The sequence below is a fragment of the Furipterus horrens genome, unplaced genomic scaffold (genome assembly GCF_987537825.1).
Source record: "Furipterus horrens unplaced genomic scaffold, mFurHor1.1.pri manual_scaffold_9, whole genome shotgun sequence".
Classification (NCBI taxonomy): domain Eukaryota; kingdom Metazoa; phylum Chordata; class Mammalia; order Chiroptera; family Furipteridae; genus Furipterus; species Furipterus horrens.
Window position 1 is genome coordinate 64,796,389 of NW_028327179.1, and position 26,926 is coordinate 64,823,314.

The 26,926-nt window shown below is 36.4% G+C and overlaps 1 protein-coding gene across 1 annotated transcript in view; it reads right to left on the reverse strand.

Annotated features, from left to right (window-relative positions):
• Nucleotides 1-15,459: 15,459 nt before the first annotated feature.
• The window catches only part of SAMTOR (S-adenosylmethionine sensor upstream of mTORC1), a 234,281-nt gene continuing 222,814 nt past the window's right edge, over nt 15,460-26,926 (reverse strand). The window contains exon 5 of the mRNA XM_090287389.1: nt 15,460-16,355. Coding sequence (XP_090143515.1) covers nt 15,726-16,355 — 630 coding nt within the window. The 3' untranslated portion in view covers nt 15,460-15,725. The remainder of the gene's footprint in view (nt 16,356-26,926) is intronic.

Consider the following 26,926-nt stretch of genomic DNA (forward strand, 5'->3'; position numbering starts at 1 on the left):
TCCATTAAGATGATATAACACTGATAAACATATATGCACCCAACATAGAAGCACCCAAATATATAAAGAAAATACTAGAAGATCATAAGAAGGATACTAACAGCAACACATTCATAGTAGGGGACTTTAACACTCTATTATAAACAATAGGCAGATCTTCAAAGCAAAGAAACACCAAGGATATACAAGTATTGAACAACACATTAAACCAAATGGACTTAACTGATATATATTGAACTTTTCACCCCAAAGAAGCAAAATATACATTCTTTTCAAATGCACATGGGACATTTTCAAAGATAGACCACATGATAGGGCACAAAACAAGCCTCAACACATTCAAGAAAACTGAAATCATATCAAGTATCTTTTCAGACCACAAAGCCTTGAAACTAGAAATCAACCTCAAACAAAAAAATCAAAGACATCCAAACTCATGGAGAATGAATAACATGCTATTAAATAATGAATGGGTTAACAATGACATGAAAGAAGAAATCAAGAATTTTCTGGAAACTAATGATAATGAACACACAACAGCCCCAAACCTATGGGACAAAGCAAAAGCAGTCTTTAGAGGGAAGTTCATAGCAATACAGGCATATCTGAAAAGGATAGAAGAATCTCAAATAAAAAATCTAACCTCCCCCCCCAAAAATCTAACCCTAAAGTTACAAGAACTGGAATAACAATAAAGAATGCCTAGGGCAAGTAGAAGGAAGGAAATCATCAAGATTAGAGCAGAATTAAATGACATAGAGACTAAACAAACAATTCAAAGGATCAACAAAAGTTGGAGCTGGTTCTTTGAAAAAATAAATAAAATTGCCAAACCTTTAGCCATGATTATCAAGGAAAAAAGAGAGAAGACCCAAATAAACAAAATTAGAAATGAAAGAGGAGAAATCACGCCTGATACCACAGAAATACAAAGGATTGTAAAAAATTACTACAAACAACTGTATGGCAAGAAATTCAAAAACCAAGATGAAATAGACTAATTTCTAGAAACATATAATCTTCCAAGACTGAATCAAGAAGTAGAACGTCTCAACAGACCAATAACAAAAGCCCTGGACCGGATGGCTTCACAGGCGAATTTTACAAAACATTTAGGGAAGAACTAATTCCTACCCTTCTCAAACTATTCCAAAAAATCCAAGAAGAGGGAAAAATCCCAAACTCTTTCTATGAAGCCGTATTACCCTAATTCGAAAACCAGGTCAAGACACAAAAAATAAAGAAAACTACAGGCCAATATCACTGATGAACATACATGCTAAAATCCTCAATAAAATATTGGCAAACAGGATCCAGCAACACATTAAAAAGATCATACACCACGATCAAGTGGGATTCATCCCGGGGATTCAAGGATGGTTTAATATTCGCAAATCAATAAATATAATACATCACCTAAACAAAATGAAAGACAAAGATCACATGATCATATCAATAGATGCAGAAAAAGCATTTGATAAAGTACACCACCAACTTATGATGAAAAAACTCAGCAAAATAGGAATAGAGGGAACATACCTTAACATAATTAAGGCTATATACGAGAAACCTGAAGCTAAAATCATACTCAATGGACAAAGACTGAAAGCATTCCCCCTGAAATCAGGAACTAGACAAGGCTGTCCACTCTCCACTCCTATTCAACATAGTGTTGGAAGTACTAGCCACAGCAATCAGACAAGAAAAAGAAAAGGCATCCAAATTGGGAAAAAAGAAGTAAAACTATCATTATATGCAGATGACATGATAATATACATAGAAAATGCTATAGATTCCACTAAAAAACTACTCAATATAATAAGCAAATTTGGCAAAATAGCAGGGTACAAAATAAATATAAAGATATCGAAGGCATTTCTGTACACCAATAATAAAATATCAGAGACAGAGACAAAAAAGAAAATACCATTTACTATAGCAACAAGAAAAATAAAGTACCTAGAAATAAACTTAACCAAAGATCTAGAAGACCTGTACTCTGAAAATTATGTAACATTGAAGAAAGAAATTAAGGAAGATACAAATTAATGGAAGCAAATACCATATTCTTGGATGGGAAGAATCAACATCATCAAAATGGCCATACTACCCAAAGCAATTTACAGATTTAATGCAATCCCTATTAAAATACCAATGACATATTTCACAGACCTGGAACAAATACTCCAAAAATTCATACGGAACCAAAAAAAATCTCCAATAGCCAAAGCAATCTTGAAACAGAACACAACAGGAGGAATCACAATACTGGACATCAAAAACTATACTACAAAGCCACTGTGATAAAAACACTCTGGTACTGGCATAAGAACAGACATATAGATCAATGGAACAGAATAGAGAGTCCAGAAATAAATCCAGCAGTATATGGTCAACTAATATTTGATAAAGGGGGAAGGAACATAAAATGGAATGAGAAGAGCCTCTTCAACAAATGGTGCTGGGAGAACTGGATAGGGATGTGAAAAAAAAAAAAAGAAACTAGATCACCAACTTACACCACACACGAGAATAAACTCAAGATGGATCAAAGACTTAAATATAAGTCATGACACCATAAAAGTCCTAGAGGAAAACATAGGCAGGAAAATTTCAGATATCCCACGTAACAATATTTTCATGGATAAATCTCCCAAGGCAAGAGAAATAAAGGAAAAAATAAACAAATGGAACTACATCAAACTAAAAAGTTTCTGCTCAGCAAAAGAAAACATCAGCAAGATGAAAAGGAAACCAACCATATGGGAAAACATATTTGCCAATGATATCTCAGACAAGGGACTGATCTCCAAAATATATAAAGAGCTTATATGATTCAACATTAAGAAAACAGACAACCCAATTAAAAAATGGGCAAAGGACCTGAACAAACATTTTTCCGAAGAGGACATACAGAAGGTCCATAGACATATGAAAAAATGCTCAACATCATTGGCCATCAGAGAGATGCAAATAAAAACCACTATGAGATACCATTTTACACCTGTCAGAATGGCCATCAGCAACAAATCAACAAACAACAGGTGCTGATGAGGATATAGAGAAATGGGAACTCTACTGCACTGTTGGTGGAAATGCAGACTGGTACAGCCACTGTGGAAAACAGTATGGAATTACCTCAGAAAACTAAAGATGGAACTGCCTTTTGAACCAGCGATTCCACTGCTAGGATTATACCCCCAAATCCTAAAACCCTAATTCAAAAGAACTTATGCACCCCTATGTTTATAGCAGTGCTGTTTATAATAGCTAAGTGCTGGAACCAGCCTAAGTGCCCACCTGTAGATGAGTGGATCAAAAAGCTGTGGTACATTTACACAATGGAATACTATGCAGCAGAGAGAAGAAAGGAACTCCTGCCATTTGCAACAACATGGATGGAACTGGAGAGAATTATGCCTAGTGAAATAAGCCAGTCAAAGAAAGAAAAATACCATATGATGTCACCAAATACAGGAAACTAAGGAACAACACAAACAAATGAACTAAGTAGAACAAGGAGCAGAATAACAGTTACTAGGGGGGAGGGAGGATTGGGGAGGGGGGAGGGAGAGAAGGGAGATAAGTAAGTAAAGGGTTTAGTCAAGGAACGTGTAGAAATGACTCATGGACATGGACAACGGGGAAGGATAATGATTGTGGGAGGGGTGGGATGGGTGGTGTGCAGCAAAGGGGAAAAAAATGGGACAACTGTAATTGAAAAACCTAAATAAATAAATAAATTTTAAAAAAGGGTTTTGGGACAAGAATCCCTCATCTTTCAGGTTGCTGGCTTTTGAAATGAACCACTTAATATATTCACCAGTATTTGTCTCCCGAGTTTGGCTTTTATTGTGACAGGCAGCTGGACCTATGTTCGGTTACTTTTTGGTGAATCAGATGGGACAATGTGGACCTCAGTAAGGTCAGGAGGGCCCAGGCTAGGGTCCCAGCTGCTTGTGGCAGGCCGATCTTGTGGCAGGGATCACAGGAATTTCCCAGCAGCTGCGTAGAGTTCTTTATCTTGGGGACTCTCTGCTCTCCCTCTTAAGTCATCAGGACCTTTAAACATTTTTGATGGTGAAAGGAAGAGGGTCTCTAGGGAATGAATGTGCTCCAATCCAGGGAACCAATAAACTCCAGTCTGGGGTGTTGACTGACTCCAAGACTGGGTAGGTTCTCTATGTTAATCTCAGTTTCTGTCTGAGTGCTTTTGTCTATCTGAAACGGAACTTTGTCTTTGCTTTAGATGTTATTTTTGTTTCGGTAGGAGCGGCTCAGTCTCAATCCCATCAGAGTCCATTAGCTTGCATTTTAGACTGATTAGTATTGTTTTGCCAAGGGTCTGGTAAACAGGATATCTTTCATGTGCAAGTTTTTATGCTGCTATGTCATAGGATTCTACTCAGAAAGGTTCTAAATTATTCAAAGAGGAAAAGCTCCCACTCTCTTCTCAGATAGTAAAAATCAAGAAGGAAAGGAAAAAATGTCTTTTAAAAACCCTAAATCCTCCTCCTGGAGGTCCAAGAGCTGCTGCAGCTCTGTGAACAATATGAGAATTAATGCCATCCCTTGTGCAGTCTGCAGAAGAAGCTGCAGGGGCCATTCCCCCACCTCAATGTGGTACTTTTAAATTCAGCTGGAGGCCTACATCTTCCCCACCTCTTCTCCAGCCTCCTAAAAGTTGTTAATAATAAATATAAGTAACTAAAATGAAGGGTTTTTGATAAAGCTTATCAGTAATAATTATATATACCTAAACATAGCTTTCCAAAATCTTTGGTAACTTAAAACTTTGAAGTTTTGCTGGGTTAAATGATAAAAGTTATGATATATCTAGATATTTTGAAATAACATGATACTGAACTACTTATTGAGTTTACCTACTTTGGCTTCTTATTGCAGAGAAGTTAGAGAATGGAATTGGATATGTTAATGAATATATCTGGTATTTTATTTGAAATATGTCTCTTGAAAATGAGAGTGTATGCCAATGAAAAAATAACCTGTTTCTAAGTTATAAGTATCGACTTAAATAATGTTAGTTACTTTTAGTTGTCACAAAAATGTTCTGAGAGTTAAGAATTCTAAATAAATTTGAAAGAGATTAGGTGATTTTGGTAATAGCAGGTATGAAGTATGGAGATCTGAAGAAAAGAAAGTGAGTTGATCTAAAACTTGTTATTTCTGAATGTATAAGGAAAAGCAGATTAAAGGGACTAGAAAAGTTGTAGAAAAGCTTGTGAAAATTAAGTAAATGAATCCAAAGATTAAAAGTAAGCTAATACAGAATCTGTTTGGTTCTTTTCCAGTCTGTTAAAAAGGGGGAAATTTTTTTCTGTACCTGCCAGAAAGCAAAAATTCTATTGTTTTAAAAAAGGTTATGTGTCATATTATGTTAAGCAGGTGCTTGATTACTTAAAAACCCATCTTCTTAATCCTAAGAACTAGTTTTGCTAGCCTGTATTTGATACTTTTTATTGTCACTTTGGGTAAATAAATAATTTAATATATATTTTTTTTTTTATGTTCTCACATCTTTATTAAAGTATTTATTTTATAGTCCTGGCTCAAGAATAACTCTTGTAGTCATATCACAAATTTGCCTTTAAGTAACACACAACACAATGAAGGCAGATCTACCTTATAGATAGCCTCAGATTCTAAATACACTACACTGATGTATACAAATAACAAAAATCACATACAGAAGCATCTGTTGGTATCCTTGGTACTTATCTTTAGATTTTAAAACTGCACAGTAAATAGAGCTCCCATAAAATTTAATTTTTAAGATAAGAAACAAATACCATTCCTATCTTAATACTGCCTTCATCTGATCTGACTGGATGCCATTATTGTTAGTAACATAAACTTGAAATTTGTGGGGAAAAGCAATACTTTATATTCACTCCTCAGAGAAAGCTCAACAGCAAGAAAAATGAGAAGCCATTATAAAATCTTATTGCTAAATATTACCTAAATTCACAAGTCTGATTATATTAAGTATATGCATATAACAGCTAACAATTACTATTTAATATATCAAAATACATCCCAAAGTATCACTTGGTTGCATTAATATCAGGCAGCACAAAAGAGTCATTCTCTGGTCTTCTGGTCATTAATATAAACTGAAGCTTTTGAAACTATTTGGTAATCCCAATTTTGGGGCCTAGATCACAAAACCTTCAGTAGACGAGTAGCTTCAGGTGGAAGAATTCGAAGACTAGAAGGCTTGCAGTTCAGGTAGTGTAATCAGAAGATCTTCATGAGTAGAAATGCAGCCAGAACCACTTGTTATTTATTAGAAATCAAGATTCACTAAATCATTTCTCTTTCAGAAAAATATCTTAAAACATGTATATTTTCAAATGTTCTTTTTTTTAAAGAACATATAAAATTAAGATATTTGTGAAAATAAACCAGTTTAATGTACACTTGTTTCTCTTCACTTCCCCCTCAAGTTCTCATCAAGCACAAATGTGCTTATCTTTTAAAGCAAGACAAACTCTTCTGTGCTAAATCTTTTAAATCTTTTCTTTTCATCCTCTGAGAAAAGGTCTTCTTTATTGGTTGTAGATGTAAAACCATAGTCTCTGGAATGACCACTTACAAAGGTAAATAAGGGGTATTTCTCTTTAGAAGAAATTTTCAGCATCTTAGTGATTTCTTCAGAAGCTCTTTTGAAATCCTGAATATTTTGGCAGTAAAATCCTATTGTACAGCTAGGATCCATCTTCCGAAATGACATCTTTTTGGGAGAAGGGCAGTGGAATGTCTCAAGAGGGAAGTCCTTTATGCTGACATCTCAGCGCCCCGGCCATAGGAACCTCCTAATATTGTTTCATAATAACATATAATCTTTTGGTCAAGTATGTTTGAAAATCTCCTCAGAATTTAAATTTAAAAAATACTTTTTCTTAACCTAGAATTGGCTTTGAGTCATAACAATGGGCTACTGGTATACTTAAAAAGATTTGTTCTCTCTCCTTATGAAAGAGAAATTTTGACCTGATTAGGTCTATTTGATATGCTTAAAGTACATGGGAAGCCTTGTCAAATAAAGAAATAATAACTATCTTCTATTTGTATACACATATTTTTATCATTAAAGTGGGTGTTCTAGAAAATATATAAAAATCTCCAAGAGTTTACAAAGTTCTAATATATTTTTATTTGTACTTCTAATTATTATCCTAAAATGTTGTTATAGGAAAACAAATTCCTTTTTCAACTGCATTATAATAATATCTGTAACAAAAAGTTATAAAATTATAATTATCCTCAGTTCATTCAGTCCCGTAATCAGTTTTTGTTGGCTTGGTTATTTGCTAGTATTTTCATAAAGTCAGCTATTTCAAAAAGTTCTACTAATCTTCATTCAGTTCAAAGGTATGATCTTTAGTTTTATGCTCAGAAATATGTAATTTAGAATAAGTCACAGTTCTTTGCATGAATCTTTCTGAAGATGTAACATATCTGCAAAGGCACCAGAGTAAAACACTGGAGAAGATCAGAAATGTTAAGATGGTCTTTGGGATCATTGTCCAGTTGCTGGCATGTGAAATAAACCATATACATTTTTCACCAGCATGTGTCTCATGAGTTCAGCTTTTATTGCAGTAGGCAGCCAGACCTGTTTTTGGTTACAGTAGTTGTCTTTCTTTGACTGACTTATTTCACTTTGCATAATGCCCTCTAAATATATGCACCCCTATGTTCACTATTTGCAATACCCATGATATGGAAGCAACCCAAGTGCCCATCAATAGACAAGTGGATAAAAAAGCAGTGGTACATACAGTATACAATGAAGTATTACTTGGCCATAAACAATAACGAAATCTAGTTCATATTGTAAGGGATAAAGAAGCCAGTGACTCTCAAACCAGTAGGAGATAATTAACAGATGAATCATGGAAAAGGGGTGAGGAAATGACATTCTGCAGCTCCTCACACATATCTCTGGGATCAAAAGAAGGAAGATTGTCATCACCAAACAGAGAGAAATGAGAAGATGTAGCTAGATAACTTTGCAAATAAGCTGAAGATAGATCTATAACTAGATTACCCTCAGTCAATCACACCCTTAAGTAGTTAATTGCGTTAGATTGTGAACCCGGATTAATCAGTAATGGAGAAATGGGGAAGAAGGAGAGGGGAGCTAGTCGCATTAGGGAAGGGGAGCTAATCATGTTAGTATAAAACCAGTTTTCTTTGTCTTTGCATTCACATGCTCCTGGCTGGCGGTGCAACCAACTCTGTAGACTTGTGAATAAACGCCTCGCTTTGCTGCTTAAGTCCTGTGTCCTGGTGATTTATTATGAACGTTTCTCACAATATTAGCTATCTTCCTTTATATTTATTGAAAATCTTTCATGCTTAATAATTAGAGTTGAATCTAACATACTGAAGAAGTGGTTAACTGTCTTTAGAAATTCATATTTTTAAGAAACAAGACAATCTTATGTTGAGACTTGTTTTCTAGTTTCCATTGGAATCTAGCAACATCAGTTGTAATGACCTGGCTATCTTTTACATAAATTCCTGAAAATTCATAAGGGTAAGATCAAAGATAATAACATTTAACACTCACTACTTTGCTTAGTCTTGTTCTAAGTGGATCAAAGATTTTGAATTAGGTGGTAATGGTGGGGGTGAAATGGTCAATATGAATGGAGGGCACAGAACAGGCAAGACTCAGAGAAAAAAGGCTATTTGCTATAATAACAGTCATTACATGTTGTATCCCTACTATGTGACTATTTGCTCTAGATCTCACAGTGTTTACTGTTGAAAGCCTATGTGGACATAAAGCCAGTGGAAAGTTGTTGGAATAATGAATGCATCCCTTATATAAATTAAGAGACTGCTGGAGCACTACTTCTGTAGACTTGAAAAGATCAATTAGCTAGATCTTTCCTTTAAAAATGTATTCAATAGTAAAGCTATTGATGGTTTACAAACTTAAATTCTTTTACTCCAATGAGGGGGAGATAGGCATTTGATAGTATCGAGAGACATGGTGAGAAAGTTAGATATGAGATTAAGATACAAGAAATTTAGGTATTTGTCAGTGCAGGGTGACCCATTTCACTGCCTTGTGGTGCTGTATGTTGGGGAGGGTCAGAAAGGGAACAGCTCTGCTTGCTCAGCACTCGCCCATTCCCCAGTCACTTCATCCACTTCCTGTAGGAGATTCGCATCCCTCTACCTGTTGCCCTGGTGATGGTTCCCAGTGTGGATGAGTTTGTGTATATTCTAGGACCTTGGGGTCCATCTAAATGGACTCTCCTGAGAGACAGGTAGTTTCTTCTGCCATCCTAACTCCCACTGGTTTTGAGCCAGAAGCTATGAGACTTTATTTTCTCAGTGCTGAAATGATGAGCTGCGCGATGTAGCCTGGGACTGGGATCGCTACCCAGGTATCCATCCTGGCTTTTATCCACCACATGTGAATGCGGGACTACTCGTTCCATCGCTGCAGCCTTGTCCCCACCTCCTAACCTCCATCACACCACATCGTCTCACCCTGGCTCCCCCTCTCTGCCCTTCCTACCTGATTATCCTGATTATTTCTTCTTAACTCTTTGGTTGTTGGACTTGCATACAGTTTGATTTTCTAGTGTTCTGGTTGTTTTTGTTTTGAGGTAGATGTAAACCTTATGGTTGTGTGAGGAGGCAAAGCATGCATACCTATGCCTCCATCTTGGCCAGAAGCAGGTGCAGTGGCTCTACCTAAGACACAGGAGCAAACAGAGAGCCTGTCAATTTGAGGAGACAAAGAAGTATGGCCCAAATGAAAGAAAAGATCAAAACTCCAGTGGGAGAACTAAGCAAAACGAATAGCCAACGTATCAGGTGCAGAGTTCAAAACACTGGTGATCAGGATGCTCAGAGAAATGATTGAGTATGGCCACAAAATAAAGAAGTGAAGGTTACATGAAGTGAAATAAAGAAAATTATACAGGGAACTAACAGTGATGGGAAGGAAGCCAGGATTCAAATAAACTATTTGGAGCAAAAACAAGAAATCAACATTCACTTAGAACAGAAAGAAAAAACAAGAATTGAAAAAAACAAGGAAAGGCTTAGGAACCTCTGGGACAACCTTAAACATACCAACATCCGAATCATAGGGGTGCCAGAAGGAGAAAAGAAAGAGCAAGAAATTGAAAACTTATTTGAAAAAATGAAAGAAAACTTCCCTACTTTGGTGAAGGAAATAGACATACAAGTCCAGGAAGCAAAGAGAGTCCCAAACAAGCTAGACCTTAAGAGGACCATATCAAGACACATCATAATTAAAATGCCAAAGGCTAAAGATAAAGAGAGAATCTTAAAAGTAGCAAGAGAAAGGCAGATAATCACCTACAAAGAAGTTCCCATAAGACTATCAGCTGATTTCTCAAAAGAAACTTTGCAAACAAGGAAGGACTGGCCAGAAGTGTTCAAAGTGATGAAAAGCAAGGACCTATAACCAAAATTACTCTATCCAGCAAAGCTATCATTTAGACTGGAAGGACAGATAAAATGCTTCCCAGACAAGGCAAAGCTAAAGTAATTCATCATCACCAAGCCATTATTATATAAAATGTTAAAGAGACTTATTTAGGAAAAAGAAGATCAAAACTCTGAACATTAAAATAACAACAAACTCACAATTATCAACAACTGGATTTATAAAACAGAAACAAACTGAGCAAACAACTAGAACAGGAACAGAATAATATATATGGAGATCTTATGGAGGGTTATGAGTGGGGAGGAGGAAGAGGGAGAATGAGGGAAGAGGTAGAGTGATTAAGAAGCATAATTGGTAGGTACAAATTAGACAGGGGGGTGTTAATAAACATAAAGGGAATGGAGAAGCCAAAGAACATATATGCATGATCAATGGACTTGAACTAAGGGGGTGAGGGGATTGCTGGAGGGAAGGGAGGTAACTAGGCAGAGTGAGGCAAAGAGGAAAAAATTGGGACAACTGTAATAGTATAATAAATAAAGTATACTGTAATAGTATAATAAATAAAGTATACTTAAAAAAGATATAAGAAATTTAAATGGGTAGGGGTAAGCAGAGGGGAGAAAATATTATATAGCTCAAGTCACTTAGCATCATTGACCTAAGCTATGTATCTACTAATTGAGACTCTTCTAAAGTATAAATGGAGCAATATTCTAATTCTGAGAATATATTAGTTAATAAAGCAATTAATGTAAAACAAAATCAGACCCCCCCCCCAAATTCATAAACTAGTACAAGCAGTGGTCCTGTGTCATCTCCCTTTAGTAAAATGAATTCATGTGTAAATATTTTTTGACCACCTGTTTGTGCAAGGCATTTTTAAGGCTGAAAATACAGGATTAGACAAAGGCATTGCTTACAAACACACACACACACAAGGAAAAATAGAAACCTTGGATAATTAGAGTTATTCGGAGACTTTACAGTTATGTGAAGAGACTATAGATTATGTGGAGTGGTAAGGTTCTCTTAAGGAGATAACATATAAGCTAAAATCTGAATAAGAGAAACAAACTAGCCATGCAAATCCAGTATAAAGGGAAGAAATTCTGGGCAGAGGGACTAGCTAGTGCAAAGGTGGGCACAGGCTTGTCTCCCTCCACCCCAGGATTTTAACATAGAAGGTATAGGAGGGAGTGAGGGTTGCCATGGGTGAGTTAGCACATCATCTACATTTGGCAGTTCCATGAGGGATACACATATTTAAGTAAAACTGCATCTAGAATGCATATGAACAGTGTGCCAAAATGTCATGTGAACAGAATTCATTGATATGTACCACCAAATACAACAGTGCAAGTATATGTTGTTCTGCAATTTTAAAGTTTTTGTTGCCTCATGTTAATGCTTTTTTAAAAAGTTATGTTGTCAGTCATGAAGAGTACTGTATTACTTATAGTATCTAGTTCAATATAATCGTCGGCAGCCGTCTGTCTCGAGAGACGATGGTGTAGCTTCTTAAGAGTCTATCTGCACCGCCGAGAATGGTTGTGCAGTCCAACTCGGGAGTGACACGGTATCTGTCTCCTCCCGTGTTGAATCGACATCTTCTGATGACGCTGGAGTGTCCTCTCCAGTGAAGCTGAAGCTACAGAGCCTGGGCAGGGTGATATGGAGGGTCTGCTGTTGCCCATGCAGCAGACCCCCCCTCTCTTCGCAGCTGAAGGGTCCAAGGGAAAGACGGAGTCAATACAGCTTGGCTTCAGGTGCGCCGCAGGAGTTGCCGGTGTTGACTACAACGTCAAACCGCCTTAGGGACTCCGGCTCCGGATTTTCTGTCGGGGTTTACTCCCTTAGCCTTTCCCCTGAAGAGGTATGCCGCAAGGCAGCGGAGGTTTTTTGGAGTCAGAGTTTTCCTTCTCTGATGTGCCCTGACTGGAAGATCGAACCAGCGACACTTAGCTCGCAGGCCGACGCTCAATCCACTGAGCCAAACCAGCCAGGGTAGTCCAATATAATAGTGTAGCAATTAATCCTCAATTAATAAATCAAGCAAGACTAAAGAGATGGTTTGTAACATCCTAGCACTTATTCCGTAGCTCCTCACTTCAATCAGCACCATTCTTCAAGCCACCAAGCTTCTTCCTACCTTGATAATTTTTCTGGTTACACAAGCTCCAGATCATCACCTTTCCTGGCTATCAAAATGTTCTTACATTCAAATTCCCAGGTCTCTACTGTTTTCACAGTAAACTGTACTCTGGAACTTTAATCTGTGCTAATGCTTCAATGGTGTTAGAAAACGTAAATGTTCTAATACAGTAAAAGCATTTATTTTTTCCTTTTAGGTCTATTTCCTAAGCACCTTTCTTCTTGCGTACAATCTCCAGGGATTTGGCCTGCTTACCTCTCTTCTTCCCAGCGATCACCCATTTTCCTTATTTCCAGGGAATGTTTTTATCCATTCCTGACTTTGGGAAATATGTTATCTTTTGAATTCTTAGTTAAAAGACCTGTGGCAATTTGGAAATTATGATCGTTTCTTGCTAACTTTCTAAATTATCTCTGATGTAGTTAACTTAGTTAACTTTCAAGGAAAGTAGAGATGTCATGATTGATGCACAATGACTACATGAACCCAGCTAGAAAATTCTAAGTCATTCAAGTTGCCTCCCCATTATGAAATCACTTAATGAGATAGCTCAAAGACCACAAAACTTTCAGTTTACAAGTAACATACAATAAATATTGGAAAATTCAAAATTTTTAATGAATGTGCTTTGTTCACAAAATGTGAGAAAATACAAAAAACACGAACATACATTTTCAGGTATGCCACCTCCTACCACTTGGCAACTAACACATAAACCATTTTATTTTGAAGAATCCAACCGAATGATCATTTGTTTTTGAAACACCCAATTGTTTTTGGAGAATCCTGTTGTGAATGCAACAGGAGGCCTCTTAACTTCTTTAAAACCAAATAAAATCATTCTGAAGAGTACCCATACTAAAAAAAGTATTAGAAGGCTCTCTTAACATTTCTTGTCATTACATATGTAAGTTGGCACCATGCCAGATGATTATTTTTTAACACTAATACATTGACTTGGCTTTGGTAGAACATATATTAGTTTAAATCCTGTGCCAACCTAATTTCAATAAGCTGAACTTACAAAACAAGTGATATTTATGAATTCAAACAAATTTATAATAAGTGGGAGTATAGGTTTTATATTATTCTGTAAAGTACTACTTAAAATACATCATGCACACTTTGGAGCATAAGCAGAATCAACATCTGCAAACAATCAAAAGAATTTATAGCACCAACATTTGTGGTAACACAAAGGATGACTCCAAGGTAGTACTTAACACAAGTCTCTCAAAAGCATTGTTTTCATTTACTTTTGAAGCACTTCCATTGGTATATATTTTCCTTTGCCCTTAAGATAGTATGTGGTTAAATCAAAGAAAACAATATAGTAAAAGAGGTATTATTTGAACACAGTTTGTGTTATCCTGAACAAAATGATTTTCTCTTCTTTTGGGTGAGTTCAAACACTTGACCTGCAGTGCATAATTGGAAAAAACAAGTCAATCTTAATTATTAAAAAATCTTATGTTATTGAAAGTAAAATAAAAATTTCAAGTTACTTCCAGCATATTTGAGCAACCAATATTTATCACATTTAGTTAACTGACTTTTTAAGGTTAATTACAATCTTAATCCTCTCATTAATTCAGAATGTGAAATTTATTTTGAAATATCGGTACACTCAACCATTTTTTTCTTAAAGGATACATTTTATATTTCTAAATAAATTTTGACAGCAATTTACAATAAGCACAAAAACATCAGTTTTACCGGAGTTTATGAAATTTAGGATCAACTATTGAAAATACAAGTTTCCCTTAAACACACAGAGACACACATACCTTAACGATGAAATCTGAAACTGATAATTCAGTGCAAAAACCTCAGTATGAGGTAATTTTAATGTACAAACAACTTGAAAAAAAATTCCACACAGTGGCACTCTTAAAAATGATAATTTACACAACAATTTCTGACGGGTGAGACAACATGGACTAAATCTTAGCTATTTAAACTCAATTTTGTCTTGTTTGGGCATATATTTCTCCTACTGTTTCTTATTCAGAAACACAAAAACATTTATCAATGTGGAAAGGAAAAATTCCTACAGCTAATGATTTATATTTTCAAAGAAAATTTGTAGCTAGGATTTAGATAGAAATAAGAATAGCAAAAGCTCAAAACCATTTTATGATACTACCAGCAGAGGGTTAATTTAAAAAATTTTCTATATAATTTCAGGCTTGTAGTGCAGCATCTCCTTAACGGAAAGGCAAGGACCCTTTACAAAAGTTGATCTAGGTAAAATATAAGCTCTCTCTCTAGTGCAAACCCTTTCAAAAAGGTGTTTCAGGTCAATATTGAGTATTGTATTGTTCCTTGCTTAAATAGAAAAACTTGTAAATGAATTCTATATTTAAAAAGTGAACTCTGACAGTTAAATATATTTAAAACCAAAGCTCAAAGCCACAAGAAAGATATAAAAATGCTATTGAATACTTTGGCAATGTTGACTTTTGTACTGTGCTAATCGAATTACATTATATACTTTTGGGGAAATCTCTCCCCTAATGTCTGATGTTGCCAAATGAGCAAAAACAAAGGAAAAAATTACCATTACTTTCAAAAAAGTCATGAAATATTGGATCATCAGACAAAACTGAACAGAAAATGACTTTCTATAACAGATAACAATTTATTTAGAAAAAAGAACATCAGAAAACAACTAAACCGATCTACCTGTGTGATACATTTAACTTGTTAACCATCAAAGTGCAATCTACAGCTTTCTCCATGTCTTAAAAGTTTCTCACTGCAATGGTTTAAACATTGAAATGATGTAAAAAAAATACATAGGAAATTATGCTTCATTTTTTAACAATGACACTAAAGAAATAAAGGTACTTTTTTATGCTGAGTGCTAAATGCTAAAGAAACAGTGGTTTCTGCTATGACAAAGGTCACTCTGCATGAAACTGTAAGCTTTCTATATAAGAATTTTAAAATCCAGAAGTAGAAAAAAATTAGCAAACTCTGTCAACCTTTGCATTTCTTTTATGCAAACCAGGTTTTAAGTACTGAGTTCATATTAGTATTTCTGATTAGTATACTCAATTAGTTTAGGAGTTTGAACTGAAAGGGCCTTTTGCTTTTATATTAACTTAAGAGTAATATGGGATCTTCTAGCTCATAGAAAGGAACAGAGCTGGCTTGACTTTCTCCAGAATCTGAGTCATATGCAGCATCAGGGAGCTCTGTAAAACTATATGCCAGTTGTTCATCTTCTATATCTGATCGAATGTAGCAGGAAGGGTTAGAATATTCCTCTTCTTCTATACTGTTGAAATCTTGAGGAATATATAACATCCCTGGGTAGTTCCTACTAACCAAGTCACTTGTAGTTTTTAGGGATATTTTTCTAAATGCCATCAGATGCATGTGTGAAAATTTTGAATACTTGAAACGTTTAAAGCCCAGGGACTCTATAGCAATCTTCCAGCTTTTCATCATCATAGCATGACGATTCTGATGGGAGGAATCTGGTGTGATGATAAGCAATAAACCATTTAACACTAACAGTTCATGGGCTTTCTTGCAGCAAATCCATCTCTGGTAAGGTGATGGAAAATAAGAGAGAAGGAGAGAGAAAACAACGACATGAAAAAGTTCTCCAGGAAGAGAGTCAATAGGGTTTTTCAGCTGCTTCAAAAAGGCATCTATAGCATCCTGTGCAAGCTGGAGTGGTTGCTGGAGCTGCAAGTTCAGAAAGTCACATTTATATACACTCTGCAGAAAGGAAAAAACAAGGCATATTAGAATTTCAAGATTACTTACATCTTATTACATAAAGTTTACACCAAACTATTTCACAGCATTTCTATATAATTCAAGCTTTAATTATGCACTTTTCCCTTCTAAATTATTCCATTTGCACAGACTTATTCAACCAAAACTTTTAGTCAGGAAAATCTCAAAGAGCAATTCTGCCTAGACAGTTTGTAATTGTTATTTAAAAACATATTTCTAAGAGTTAATTTGAAATTAGAAATATTTTAAAGCATATACACCTTTAAAAACAATAAGGGCTTGCTTGAAACTTAATTTAAATATGAGTTAAATGATTTCGTTTTTTTTTTACTTTAAATAATTAAAAAATTGTTCAATTACAGTTGACATACAATATTATATTGGTTTTAGGTGTACAACCCAGTAATAAGACATTATATAACTTAATAAACGATCACCCCAATGTATCTAGTCCCCATCTGACACCATACATAGTTGTTAAAATATACGGACTATATTCCATATGCTGTACTTAACATTTCAGGGATGATTCTGTAACTACCAATTTGTACTACCTTTAAAAAAAATCCTCACCTTATGACATGTTTATTGAGAGGGGAAGGGAGGGAGAGAGCGAAGGAGAGAAACATTGATGTGAGACAGAAACATCAATTGGTTACCTCTTATATGTGACCAGACTGGGGACCAAACCCACAACCCATAAACTTTCTGGTTTATGGGACGAGGGTCCAACCAACTGAGCCACACTGGTCAGGACCAATTTGTACTCCTTAATCCCTTCACCTCTTCACCCTTCCCCCAACATCCCCTCCCATCTGGCAACCATCAAAATGTTCTCTGTATCTAGAATGTGTTTCAGTTCTGCTTGTTTATTTATAGTTTTTTAGATTACACACATAAGTGAAATCATATGGCATTTGTCTTATTTCACTCAGTGGAATACCCTCTAGGTCCATCGATGTTGTTGCTGATGGCAAGATTTCATTCTTTTTTATGGCTGAGTCATATTCCACTATTCCATTGTATACAGGATAGGGCAAAAGTAATTTATAGTTGTTCATGTGGAAAATAATACAATAAAAAGTAATAACACCAGAATAAACTGTTTCATGTATTCACAACTGTAACTCCACTTTTGCTCCACCCTTTACATGCACTTCTTTATTAATGGACACTTAGTTTGCTTCCATATCTTGGCTATTGTAAATAATGCTGCAATAAACATATATGTGTACAATATCTATCTCTTTAGTTGTGTTTTGGGTTTCTTTGGATAAATACCCAGAAGTGGAATTGCTGAGTCCTTCTTTGTCTTTTATTATATAGCCTTTGTTTTAGGGTCTATTTTATCTAGTATAAATATTGTTACCCCAGTTTTTTTATTGTTAGTTTGTTTACATTTTCACGAAATATATTTTTCCATCCCTTTACTTTCAGTCTGTGTGTCTTTGGGTCTGAAGTGAGTCTCTTGTAAACAGCATATGTAAGGGTCTTGTTTTCTTACCCATTCATCTTTCACGTCTTTTGATAGAGACATTTGCATTTAAAATAATAATTAATAAATATGTATTTATGGCCATTTTATTATTCATGTTTCATCTCTTCTTTCCCCTCCCCCTCGTTTCTTCTTCTTCCTTCCTTCTTTTTTCTTCAACCTTCCTTCTTTCTTCCTCTTCTTCTAAAATACACTTTAACATTTTTTGTAATATGGGTTTGGTGGTGTTGAACTCCTTTAGCTTTTTCTTGTGTGGGAAGTTATCTGACCTTCAATTCTATATAACAACTTTGCTGGGAAGAGTAATCTTGGTTGCAGGCTCTTGCTTTTCATCACTTTGACTATTTCTTGCCGATCCCTTCTGGCCTGCAAAGTTTCTTTTGAGAAATCAACTGACAGTTTTATGGGAACTCCTTTGTTGGCAATTATTTGCTTTTTCTTGCTGCCTTTAAGATTCTTTCTTTCTGGCATTTTAATTATGAAGTGTCTTGGTGTGTACTTCTTTGGGTTCATCCAGTTTGGGACACTCTGTGCCTCCTGGACTTGTATGTCTGTTTCCTTCACGAAGTTAGAGATGCTTTCTGTCATTATTTTTTCACACAGGTTTCCAAGTTCTTGCTCTCTCTCTCTCTCTTCCCCTCTAGTACCCCCATAATGCAAATGGTGGTACATTTGAAGTTATCCCAGAGATTCCTTATACTTTCTTCATTTTTTTGGATTCTTTTTTCTTTTAGCTACTCTGATTGGGTTTTTTCTGCTTCCTATCTTCCACATCTCTGATTTGATCCTCTGCTTTATCATCTCCACTGTTGATTCCCTATAATATATTCTTCATTTCAGTTAATGTATTCCTCATTTCTCACTGGCTCTTTTTTGTTTTCTATCTCTGTGTTTACAGTTCCTATCTCTTTGCTGAAGTTCTCATTGATATCACTGGGCATCCTGATAACCAGTGTTTTGAACTCTGCATCTAGTAGATTGCTTGTCTCCATTTTGTTTAGGTCTTTTCTGGAGTTTTGTCCTGTTCTTTCATTTGGGACATGTTTCTTTGTCTCCTTATTTTGGCAGTCCCCCTGTATTTGGTAGAGCTGCTACATCTCTTGAACTTGGTAGAATAGCCTTATGTAGTGGGTGTCATGTGGGGCCTAGTGGCACAGCCTCCTTGATCACCTAAGCTGGGAATTCCAGATGCATCCCTCTTGTGTGGGTTGTGTACACCCTCTTGCTTTAATTGTACCTTGACTGTTGTTGGAACATCAATGGGAGAGATTTTTCCCCAGGCTGATTAGCTTTGAGGACTAGCTGAGACCACCATGGAAAATCAGCTATGCAGGGGCTAACCTCACAGAGCAGGACTTACTTCAGCATGGCTGTGGTGCTGCTGAATTTGCCCCTTGTATTGCTGTGGAGGTGGATGTGATCTGAAGCCGTGTACTGGGTGTGTTGGTTCTGGGGCCTCTCAGGAGGTGCAGATCAAGGTGAGCTTCCATCTATGCCCTGCCCTGGGCCACCTCAGCATGTGCTACAAAGAAATCCGCATACAGTTGCTATTTGTGCATGTACAGGAGAGACCAAGCTGGGAACCAACACTGGCTGCCATTAATGTTGGGCCTGGGGCCACTTAGTAAACTGAGGTATGGGGCACACTGAGGCCAGATGCTGCTCAACTGAGAAATTGTAGAAAAGTATGAAGCATGAGCCAAGACAGGCCATTTGTATGAAAAAGCCACAGAAAAAAACTTGGGTGGACCCACAAGGTGGGTGGTGCAGGGGTCTCAGCCACCCAGGTTGATAAAGTCTCAGATATGGCACCCACCTACCTGCTCTGTTTGGGGAGGGCTCAGAAAAGTAACAATGGCCACTTCCAGCACTCTGGGAGAAAGTTGCCCTTCCTGAATATCCTTGGTGCCTTTTGTGCTACTGCCCCAGTGCTAGTGCTCAGAGTGAGTCCAAGTAAGTCTATGTGCAGTCCCTTTAAGAGGAATATCCAGGACTCCAGAGTCCCTCCATCTCACTCAGCCACAATCCCCACTGGTTTTTCCAGCCAGAAGTTATGGAAACTTCTCTTCCTGGCTCTAAAATTCTTGGTTTGGGGGCCTGTGGTCAGGCTGGGACCCCTGGCCCCACAGGTGGGACTTCCACAGTAAATATAACCCTCTTGATTTTATTTGCCACACATGGGTGTGGAACCCTCCTATTCCAAGTCGCCACCCCTCCTATCAGTCTTGATGTGGCTTCTTCTTTATATCCTTAGTTGTAGGACTTCTATTCAGCTATACTTCAGGAGGTTCTTAATGATGGTTGTTTTGTGGTTTAGTTGTAATTTCAATATGCTTGTGGAAAGATTCAAGTACTACATTTCTCTATACTGCCATCTTGATTGAACCCCCAGCAATGACTTATTTCTAGACTCAGTCATCTTTATAATCACTTCAACATTGACAATTACCAAAACAGGCTAATATAAAAATAAAATTAAACACGAGATAGAGATGAATTAAATAATTCAAAAAGGATAATAGAAGAGGCATTATAAAGTTATAAAAGCAGAATACCAAAACTTTTTAAGGTAATGAGAAACAACTTTTATTTTTTTAAAGCAAGCCAGGCAGTTTTTTTTCTCTTAAGTGTATTTTATTATGTTGTTACAGTAGTTCCATTTTTTTCCCCTTTGTTCCCCTCTGTCCAGTACCCCCCTTACCACCAGCAATCCCTCCCTCTTTGTTCATGTCCATGGGTCCTGCATATAAGTTCTTTGGATTCACCCTTTCCTATATTATTCTTAACGCCCCCGTCTATTTTATACCAACCGATTATACTTCTTAGTCCCTGCACCATTTCCCCATTTCTCCCCCTCTCCCCTCCCAGCTGATAACCCTCCAAATGATCCCCATACCTGTGATTCTGTTCATGTTCTGGTTTCCTTAGTTGGATTTTGTTTTTATTGTTTAGATTCAGTTGTTGATAGCTGTGAGTTTGTCATTTTAGTGTTCATAGTTTCGAACTTCTTTTTCTTAAATAAGTCCCTTTGACATTTCATATAATAATGGGTTGGTGATGATGAACTCCTTTAGCTTCACTTTGATTGTGAAGCACTTCATCTGCCCTTCCATTCTAAATGATAACTTTGCTGGATAGAATAATCTTGGTTGTAGGTTGCTTTTCATCACATTGAATACTGCTTGCAAATCCCTTCCTGCCTACAAAGTGTCTTCTGAGAAATCAGCTGATAGTCCTACAGGCACCCCCCTGTAGGAAACTCTCTGCCTCTCTCTTGCTGTCCCCGGGACTCTCTCTTTATCTTTCACCTTTGGTATTTCAGTTATGATGCATCTTGGTGTGGTCCCCTCTGGGTCCAGCTCTCCTGGGACCCTCTGTGCTTCCTGGACGTGTATGTCCATCTCCTTCGCAAAATTTGGGAAGTTTTCCTCATTTTTTTCAATTCTTGCTTCCTCATTCTGCACTGGTTGACTTTTTTTCTTCCTTATGTTCCAAATCATTGATTTGAACCCCGGTTTCCTTCCCTTCACCACTGGTTTTGTGTGGATTTTCCTTCATTTCACTTAGCATAGCCTTCACTTCTTCTCTTATGCGTTTGCTGTACTCAAGCATATCTGTCAAGCCTGTGAGCATCTTTATCACCAGTGTTTTGAATTCTGCGTCTGTTAGGTTGTCTACCTCCTCACCTGTTAGGCTGGCTATCTCCTCGATGCTTAGTTCTCCCACTGGAACCTTGATCCATTTCCCTTTTTGGGCCATACTTCTCTGCCTCCTCATTCTGACAGACTCCTGTGTTTGCTTGCCTCTGTGTCCCAGGAAGAGCTGTTGCTCCTGTTACATTGTAAGGGGCGGAGCCTTAGGGATTTGTCAGTACAGGGCGACCTGTTTCACCACATTGTGGTGCTGTAAGTGGGGGAGAGGTCCGAGAGGAAACAATGCTGCCTTCCCAGCACTCGTCCCTTTTCCAGGCACCTCTCCCACTTCTGCACCAGCCTGGCGCCCCTCTAGCTGCTGTCCTAGCTGTTGTTCCCAGAGTAGGTGGGTCTGTGGACATTCTAGGACCATGGATGCCCTTTAAACAAGTGGACTCTGCTGAGACTGGCAGTTTCTGCTTTCACCCCAATCCCCACCGGTCTGCACAGTCAGAAGCAATGAAGCTTGATTATCCTCGGTGCTGGGACGGTGGGCTGAGAGGTCCGATGAGGAGCTGGGAACACTCCCCAGGTGTCCCTTCTGACTTTTTAAAATGTGTGACTGTGCTTTCTGCCGGCATGCCGCTGCCATCACTGCTGCCGCCGCCACTGCTGTCATCGCTGCTGTCACCACCACACCGCATCCTCTCCACCCTGGCTCTGCTCCTTCTACCTGTCTGGATGAGTATTTCTTCTTTATATCTTTGTTTGCTGAACTTCCATGCAGTTTTATTTTTCTGGAACTTCTGGTTGTTTCTAGTTTTGAGGTAGTTGTATTCCATTTTAGTTGTGGAGGGAGACTCAGTGTGTCTGTCTACGCCTCCATCTTGGCTGGTAGTCCAAGCCAGGCAGTTTTATTAATAAATTTTCTAGTTGTACATTAGGTTGTTTATAGAAATTGTTATGGATTGTTCAAAATCAGATTCTAGATGAACCTGCTGCAAGTTACATTTATTCATTTTTACTACCCATAACAATAAATAGTTGTACTGACATCTGTATATAAGTACCTCTCACTTCCTTCATAGTGTTATGAAACCTTCCCAGTGATACCCTTTGATTAATATTCATTTGGTCATTTCTTTGCTTCAGTTTTTCCTGAAGGTAGCTGTTCATATTTTTCATTATAAAAGACCTGTCAAATTAATACTCAATTTTGGGTGAAATTTTGAACCTTCCTACTGGTATCTTTGATATCTACCTGATTAATCAGAAGATTTCCCTGATTGGTCATGAAATCTCCCTGATTGGCCATGATATCTCTCTGACAGGACAGGAGATCTTTTTGAGTGGTCATGCAATCTCTGAGTGGCCACAAGATCTCTCTGGATGGCCCTGAGATCTTTCGGGGTGGTGGTGGTGGCTATGAGATTTCTCTGATCATAAGATCTAATTGGTCAAGATGGTTGAAGATGAGATCTCTCTAAATGACCTCTAGATCTCTCTGAATAGTGTCAATTTTCTTTCATCTGGTCTTGACATCCTTCCAACTGACACTAGGTTCTCTTTACATTGGCTTCAATTCCCCTCTGCTTGGGCTGTAGAATAATCACTGCACTTCTCTTGCTTAAAGACTGTTTAAAGGGCTTTGTTGAGACCTGAATCCAGAAGGTCCTTGGCATGGTTTTTTATTTCTTTCCTCAGCATTGTTCCTGGATATTGAGGATCCAGCATTTGATTGCTGTATTGAAACAGTTCTTTTCTCTCTCATGTTGTGTCTCATTCTTATTTTCTTCAAAGTTTGAATATTCCATCTTTCTAAGGATTATAATGTCATCATTTATTGATATGACCATGTGACTTTTCTTCTTCTTTACATTAATTGACTTTATCACCTGCTTTAATAGAACACAATTCAAGAATCTTGCTTCCTTGATTTCTTCAAACATAGTTGCTAAATTCTATACAGGGGTCCAATAAAGAGATGAAGACTCCATAAAAAACAACTTTCAAATCATTAACTTTAATATGCTAATAGTAATTTTAATATTACATTTATTTTATTAAAAAGTTAGGCCTTAGTTTGAAACACTACCTATTAAATTTAACTTATAACATATGATTATGGGAAATACTACAGGTAAAGGAATGAACAGCAGCACATAATTTGCTGAATATAAAAACTGTATGGGAATGATTTAGAATAAGAAAGTAGTTTTAAAATTAGATAAAATTAGTTACCTTTATCATATAATAGTTATTAATTAATAAACAAAGATATGAGTTAAGTTTTTAGCCCCTCATTCTTGTTAGTGGGTAGACAAGCTGGTCACATAATCATCTGAACTACCTATGAGGGAAAGTGACACATAAAGCTCTATTACATGGAAAACAATACTTGTTTTTCTTCTTTACTTTTTTTGGATAGCTTTATTAAGGTATAACTGACATATAAACTTAAGTAGAACTAACACACCAACATATTTAAAGTGTACACTTTTGATAAATTCTGACATTTACACGCTTGTGAAACCATTGCCACAATCAAGTTAATGAACACATGCAACACCCCCAAAAATTTCTTGTGCTTCTCATAATCTCTTCCTCCCACCCTTCTTGCTCTTCCCCTGCTACTAGGCAATCATTAAGGTGATTCCTATCACTATAGGTTAGTTTGATTTTCTAGATTTTATGTGAATGCAGTAATAAAGAATTATGGACCCTTATTTTGCTTGGCTTCTTTTACACAGCAGAATTATGTTGTGAGTCATCCATTTCTTCCCATGTATTGATAGTTTATTCCTTTTTCACTGCTGAGGTATACTACTGGATCAAGAACATACCACAGTTTGTTTATCCATACACCTGTTTATGAATGACTGAATCTTTCTAGTTTTTTGGCTATTACAATTCAAGCTGCTATGAGTGTGGTGAATGGACCTGATTTCATGTATCTTGGGTAAATATTCAGAAAAGGGACAGCTAGATCAAATAGTAGATGTATATTTAACTGTTAAAAAAACTCCAAAATTGTTTTCAAAAGCAGTTATGCGGTTTAACATTCCCATCAGAAGTATAAGAAAGTTCCAGTTTTCTAAATCCTCCTCAACAATTGGTATGGCTGCCCTGTTCCCCCCACCCCCCAACTTTAGTCACTGTAATAGGTCTCTAGGGATTTACTGTGGTTTTAGCATTTTCCTAAGTAGTAATGATGTTCAGATTCACTGTCTTTTAAAATATTTAGGTTGCTTTAAATTAATACACACACACACACACACACACACACACACCTGTTTTCTTATCTGAGTTTTCACATTTATTCTAGATAAAAGTACATAATCAGATATATGACTTGAAAATATTTTCTCTTGGTATAGCTTGTTTTTTCATTATCTTAACAATGTCTTTTAAAGACTAGAAGTTTTTAAAAAACCTTTTTGATGAAAGCTGATTTATCAATTTGTTCTTCCATGGACTATTTTAATGTCATATCTAAGAAATTTTTCATAATCCAACATCACAAAGATTTCCTTTGTTGTTTTCTTCTAGAAGTTTTATAACTTTAGGTTTTTTTCTCATTTAGCTCTATGATCCACATGAGTTCATTTTTGTGAATGGTGTGAGGTAAAGGCTAAAGTTTTTTACCTTCTGTATATGGGTATCTAATGGATCCAATCACCATTTGTTGAAAAGACAACGCTTTCCATTTTGGTTGAAAGTCAGTAGTCCTTAAGTTTGGCCCTACTTGTGAACCCTCTACTATATTTCATTGATAAGATAATCTTGGTAATTGTAGCTTTAAAATAAAAATTGAAACCAGATAGTGTTCATCTCCAACACTGTCCTTTTTAATAAGTTGTTTTAGTTATTCTAGGGCCTTAGAATTTCCACACAAATTTTAGAATCAGGTTTCCACATTCTATGAAAAACCCTCTAGAATTTTGATCAGTACTTTATTGATTCTATAAATCAATTTTGGGAACATTTACATGTTCACAATATTATGTTTTTCCACCAATGAACATGGAATAGCTCTCCAGTTTTTATTTTCTCTCAATAACTTACAGTTTTCAGTATACAGGTATTTCCACATCTTTTATATACATTTCATATAAATATATAGTTATAAATAAATATTCCATATTTTTACTTATATTTAAAATTATAGGGGTGACATTGGTTAATAAAATTACATAAGCCTCAAGTGTACAATTCTATGGTAATCCATATTTTTCATGCTATTGTAAATAATACTGTTTTTAATTTCTAACTCTGGCTAGTATATGTAAAGCTATTGATTTTTGTATATTGATGTTATATTTCACGAACTTGCTAGAATCACTTACTATCTATAGTAGTTTGTAGATTCTGGGGAATAATCTAATAAATGAGTAATGTCCTGTGTGAATAAAGTCAGTTTTACTTCCTTCCAATTTGGATGTATATTATTGCTTTTTCTTGCTTCTTTGCACTGGCTAGAACCTCTAGAGCAGCAGTTCTCAACCTGTGGGTCGCAACCCCTTTGGGGGTCAAACGACCCTTTCACAGGGGTCACCTAAGACCATTGGAAAAAACATATAATTACATATTGTTTTTGTCATTAATCACTATACTTTAATTATGTTCGATTTGTAAAAATGAAAATACATAATGCATATCATATATTTACATTATGATTCATAACAGTAGCAAAATTACAGTTATGAAGCAGCAATGAAAATAATTTTATGGTTGGGGGGTCACTACAACATGAGGAACTGTATTAAAGGGTCGTGGCATTAGGAAGGTTGAGAACCACTGCTCTAGAGCATACTGAGTAAAAGAAATGAGAGTAAATATTCTTGTTTTTGCTCTAGTTCTTGTGGTAATAGGATTTTTGTTTCAATATTAAGTATGATGTTAGCTGTAGGTTTTACAGATACCCTTGTCAAGTTGAGGACATTGCCTTCAATTCCTTCTGAGAGTTCTGAGAGTTTTTATTAGGAAAAAATGTTTGGACTTTTGTCAACGCTTGTCTGTAACTACTGAGTTGACCTTTCTCAGAGTATTACTCAAGTGAGAGTATTTCTTGAACATTAAACCAATCTTGCACTTCCAGAATAAAACAAACTTAGCCATGATGCATTATCCCTTTTGAAATATGTTGAATACAATATACTAAACTTTTATATAAACATTTTTGTCGGTACTCATGAGGGATATGGAGCACAGATTTTAGTTACATAATGTTTCTGTCTGGTTTTGCTATCAGGGTAACAGCCTCACAGAATGAGTTGGAAAGTAGTTCATCCATTTCAGTTTTATGGACGAGTCTGTGTATTACTTGTTTAACTATGTTATAGATTTTACCAGTGAAGGGCTGAAAAATTTTTGTGTGTGAGAAATATTTTAATTGCCAATTCAAATTTAATTACTACATTAAG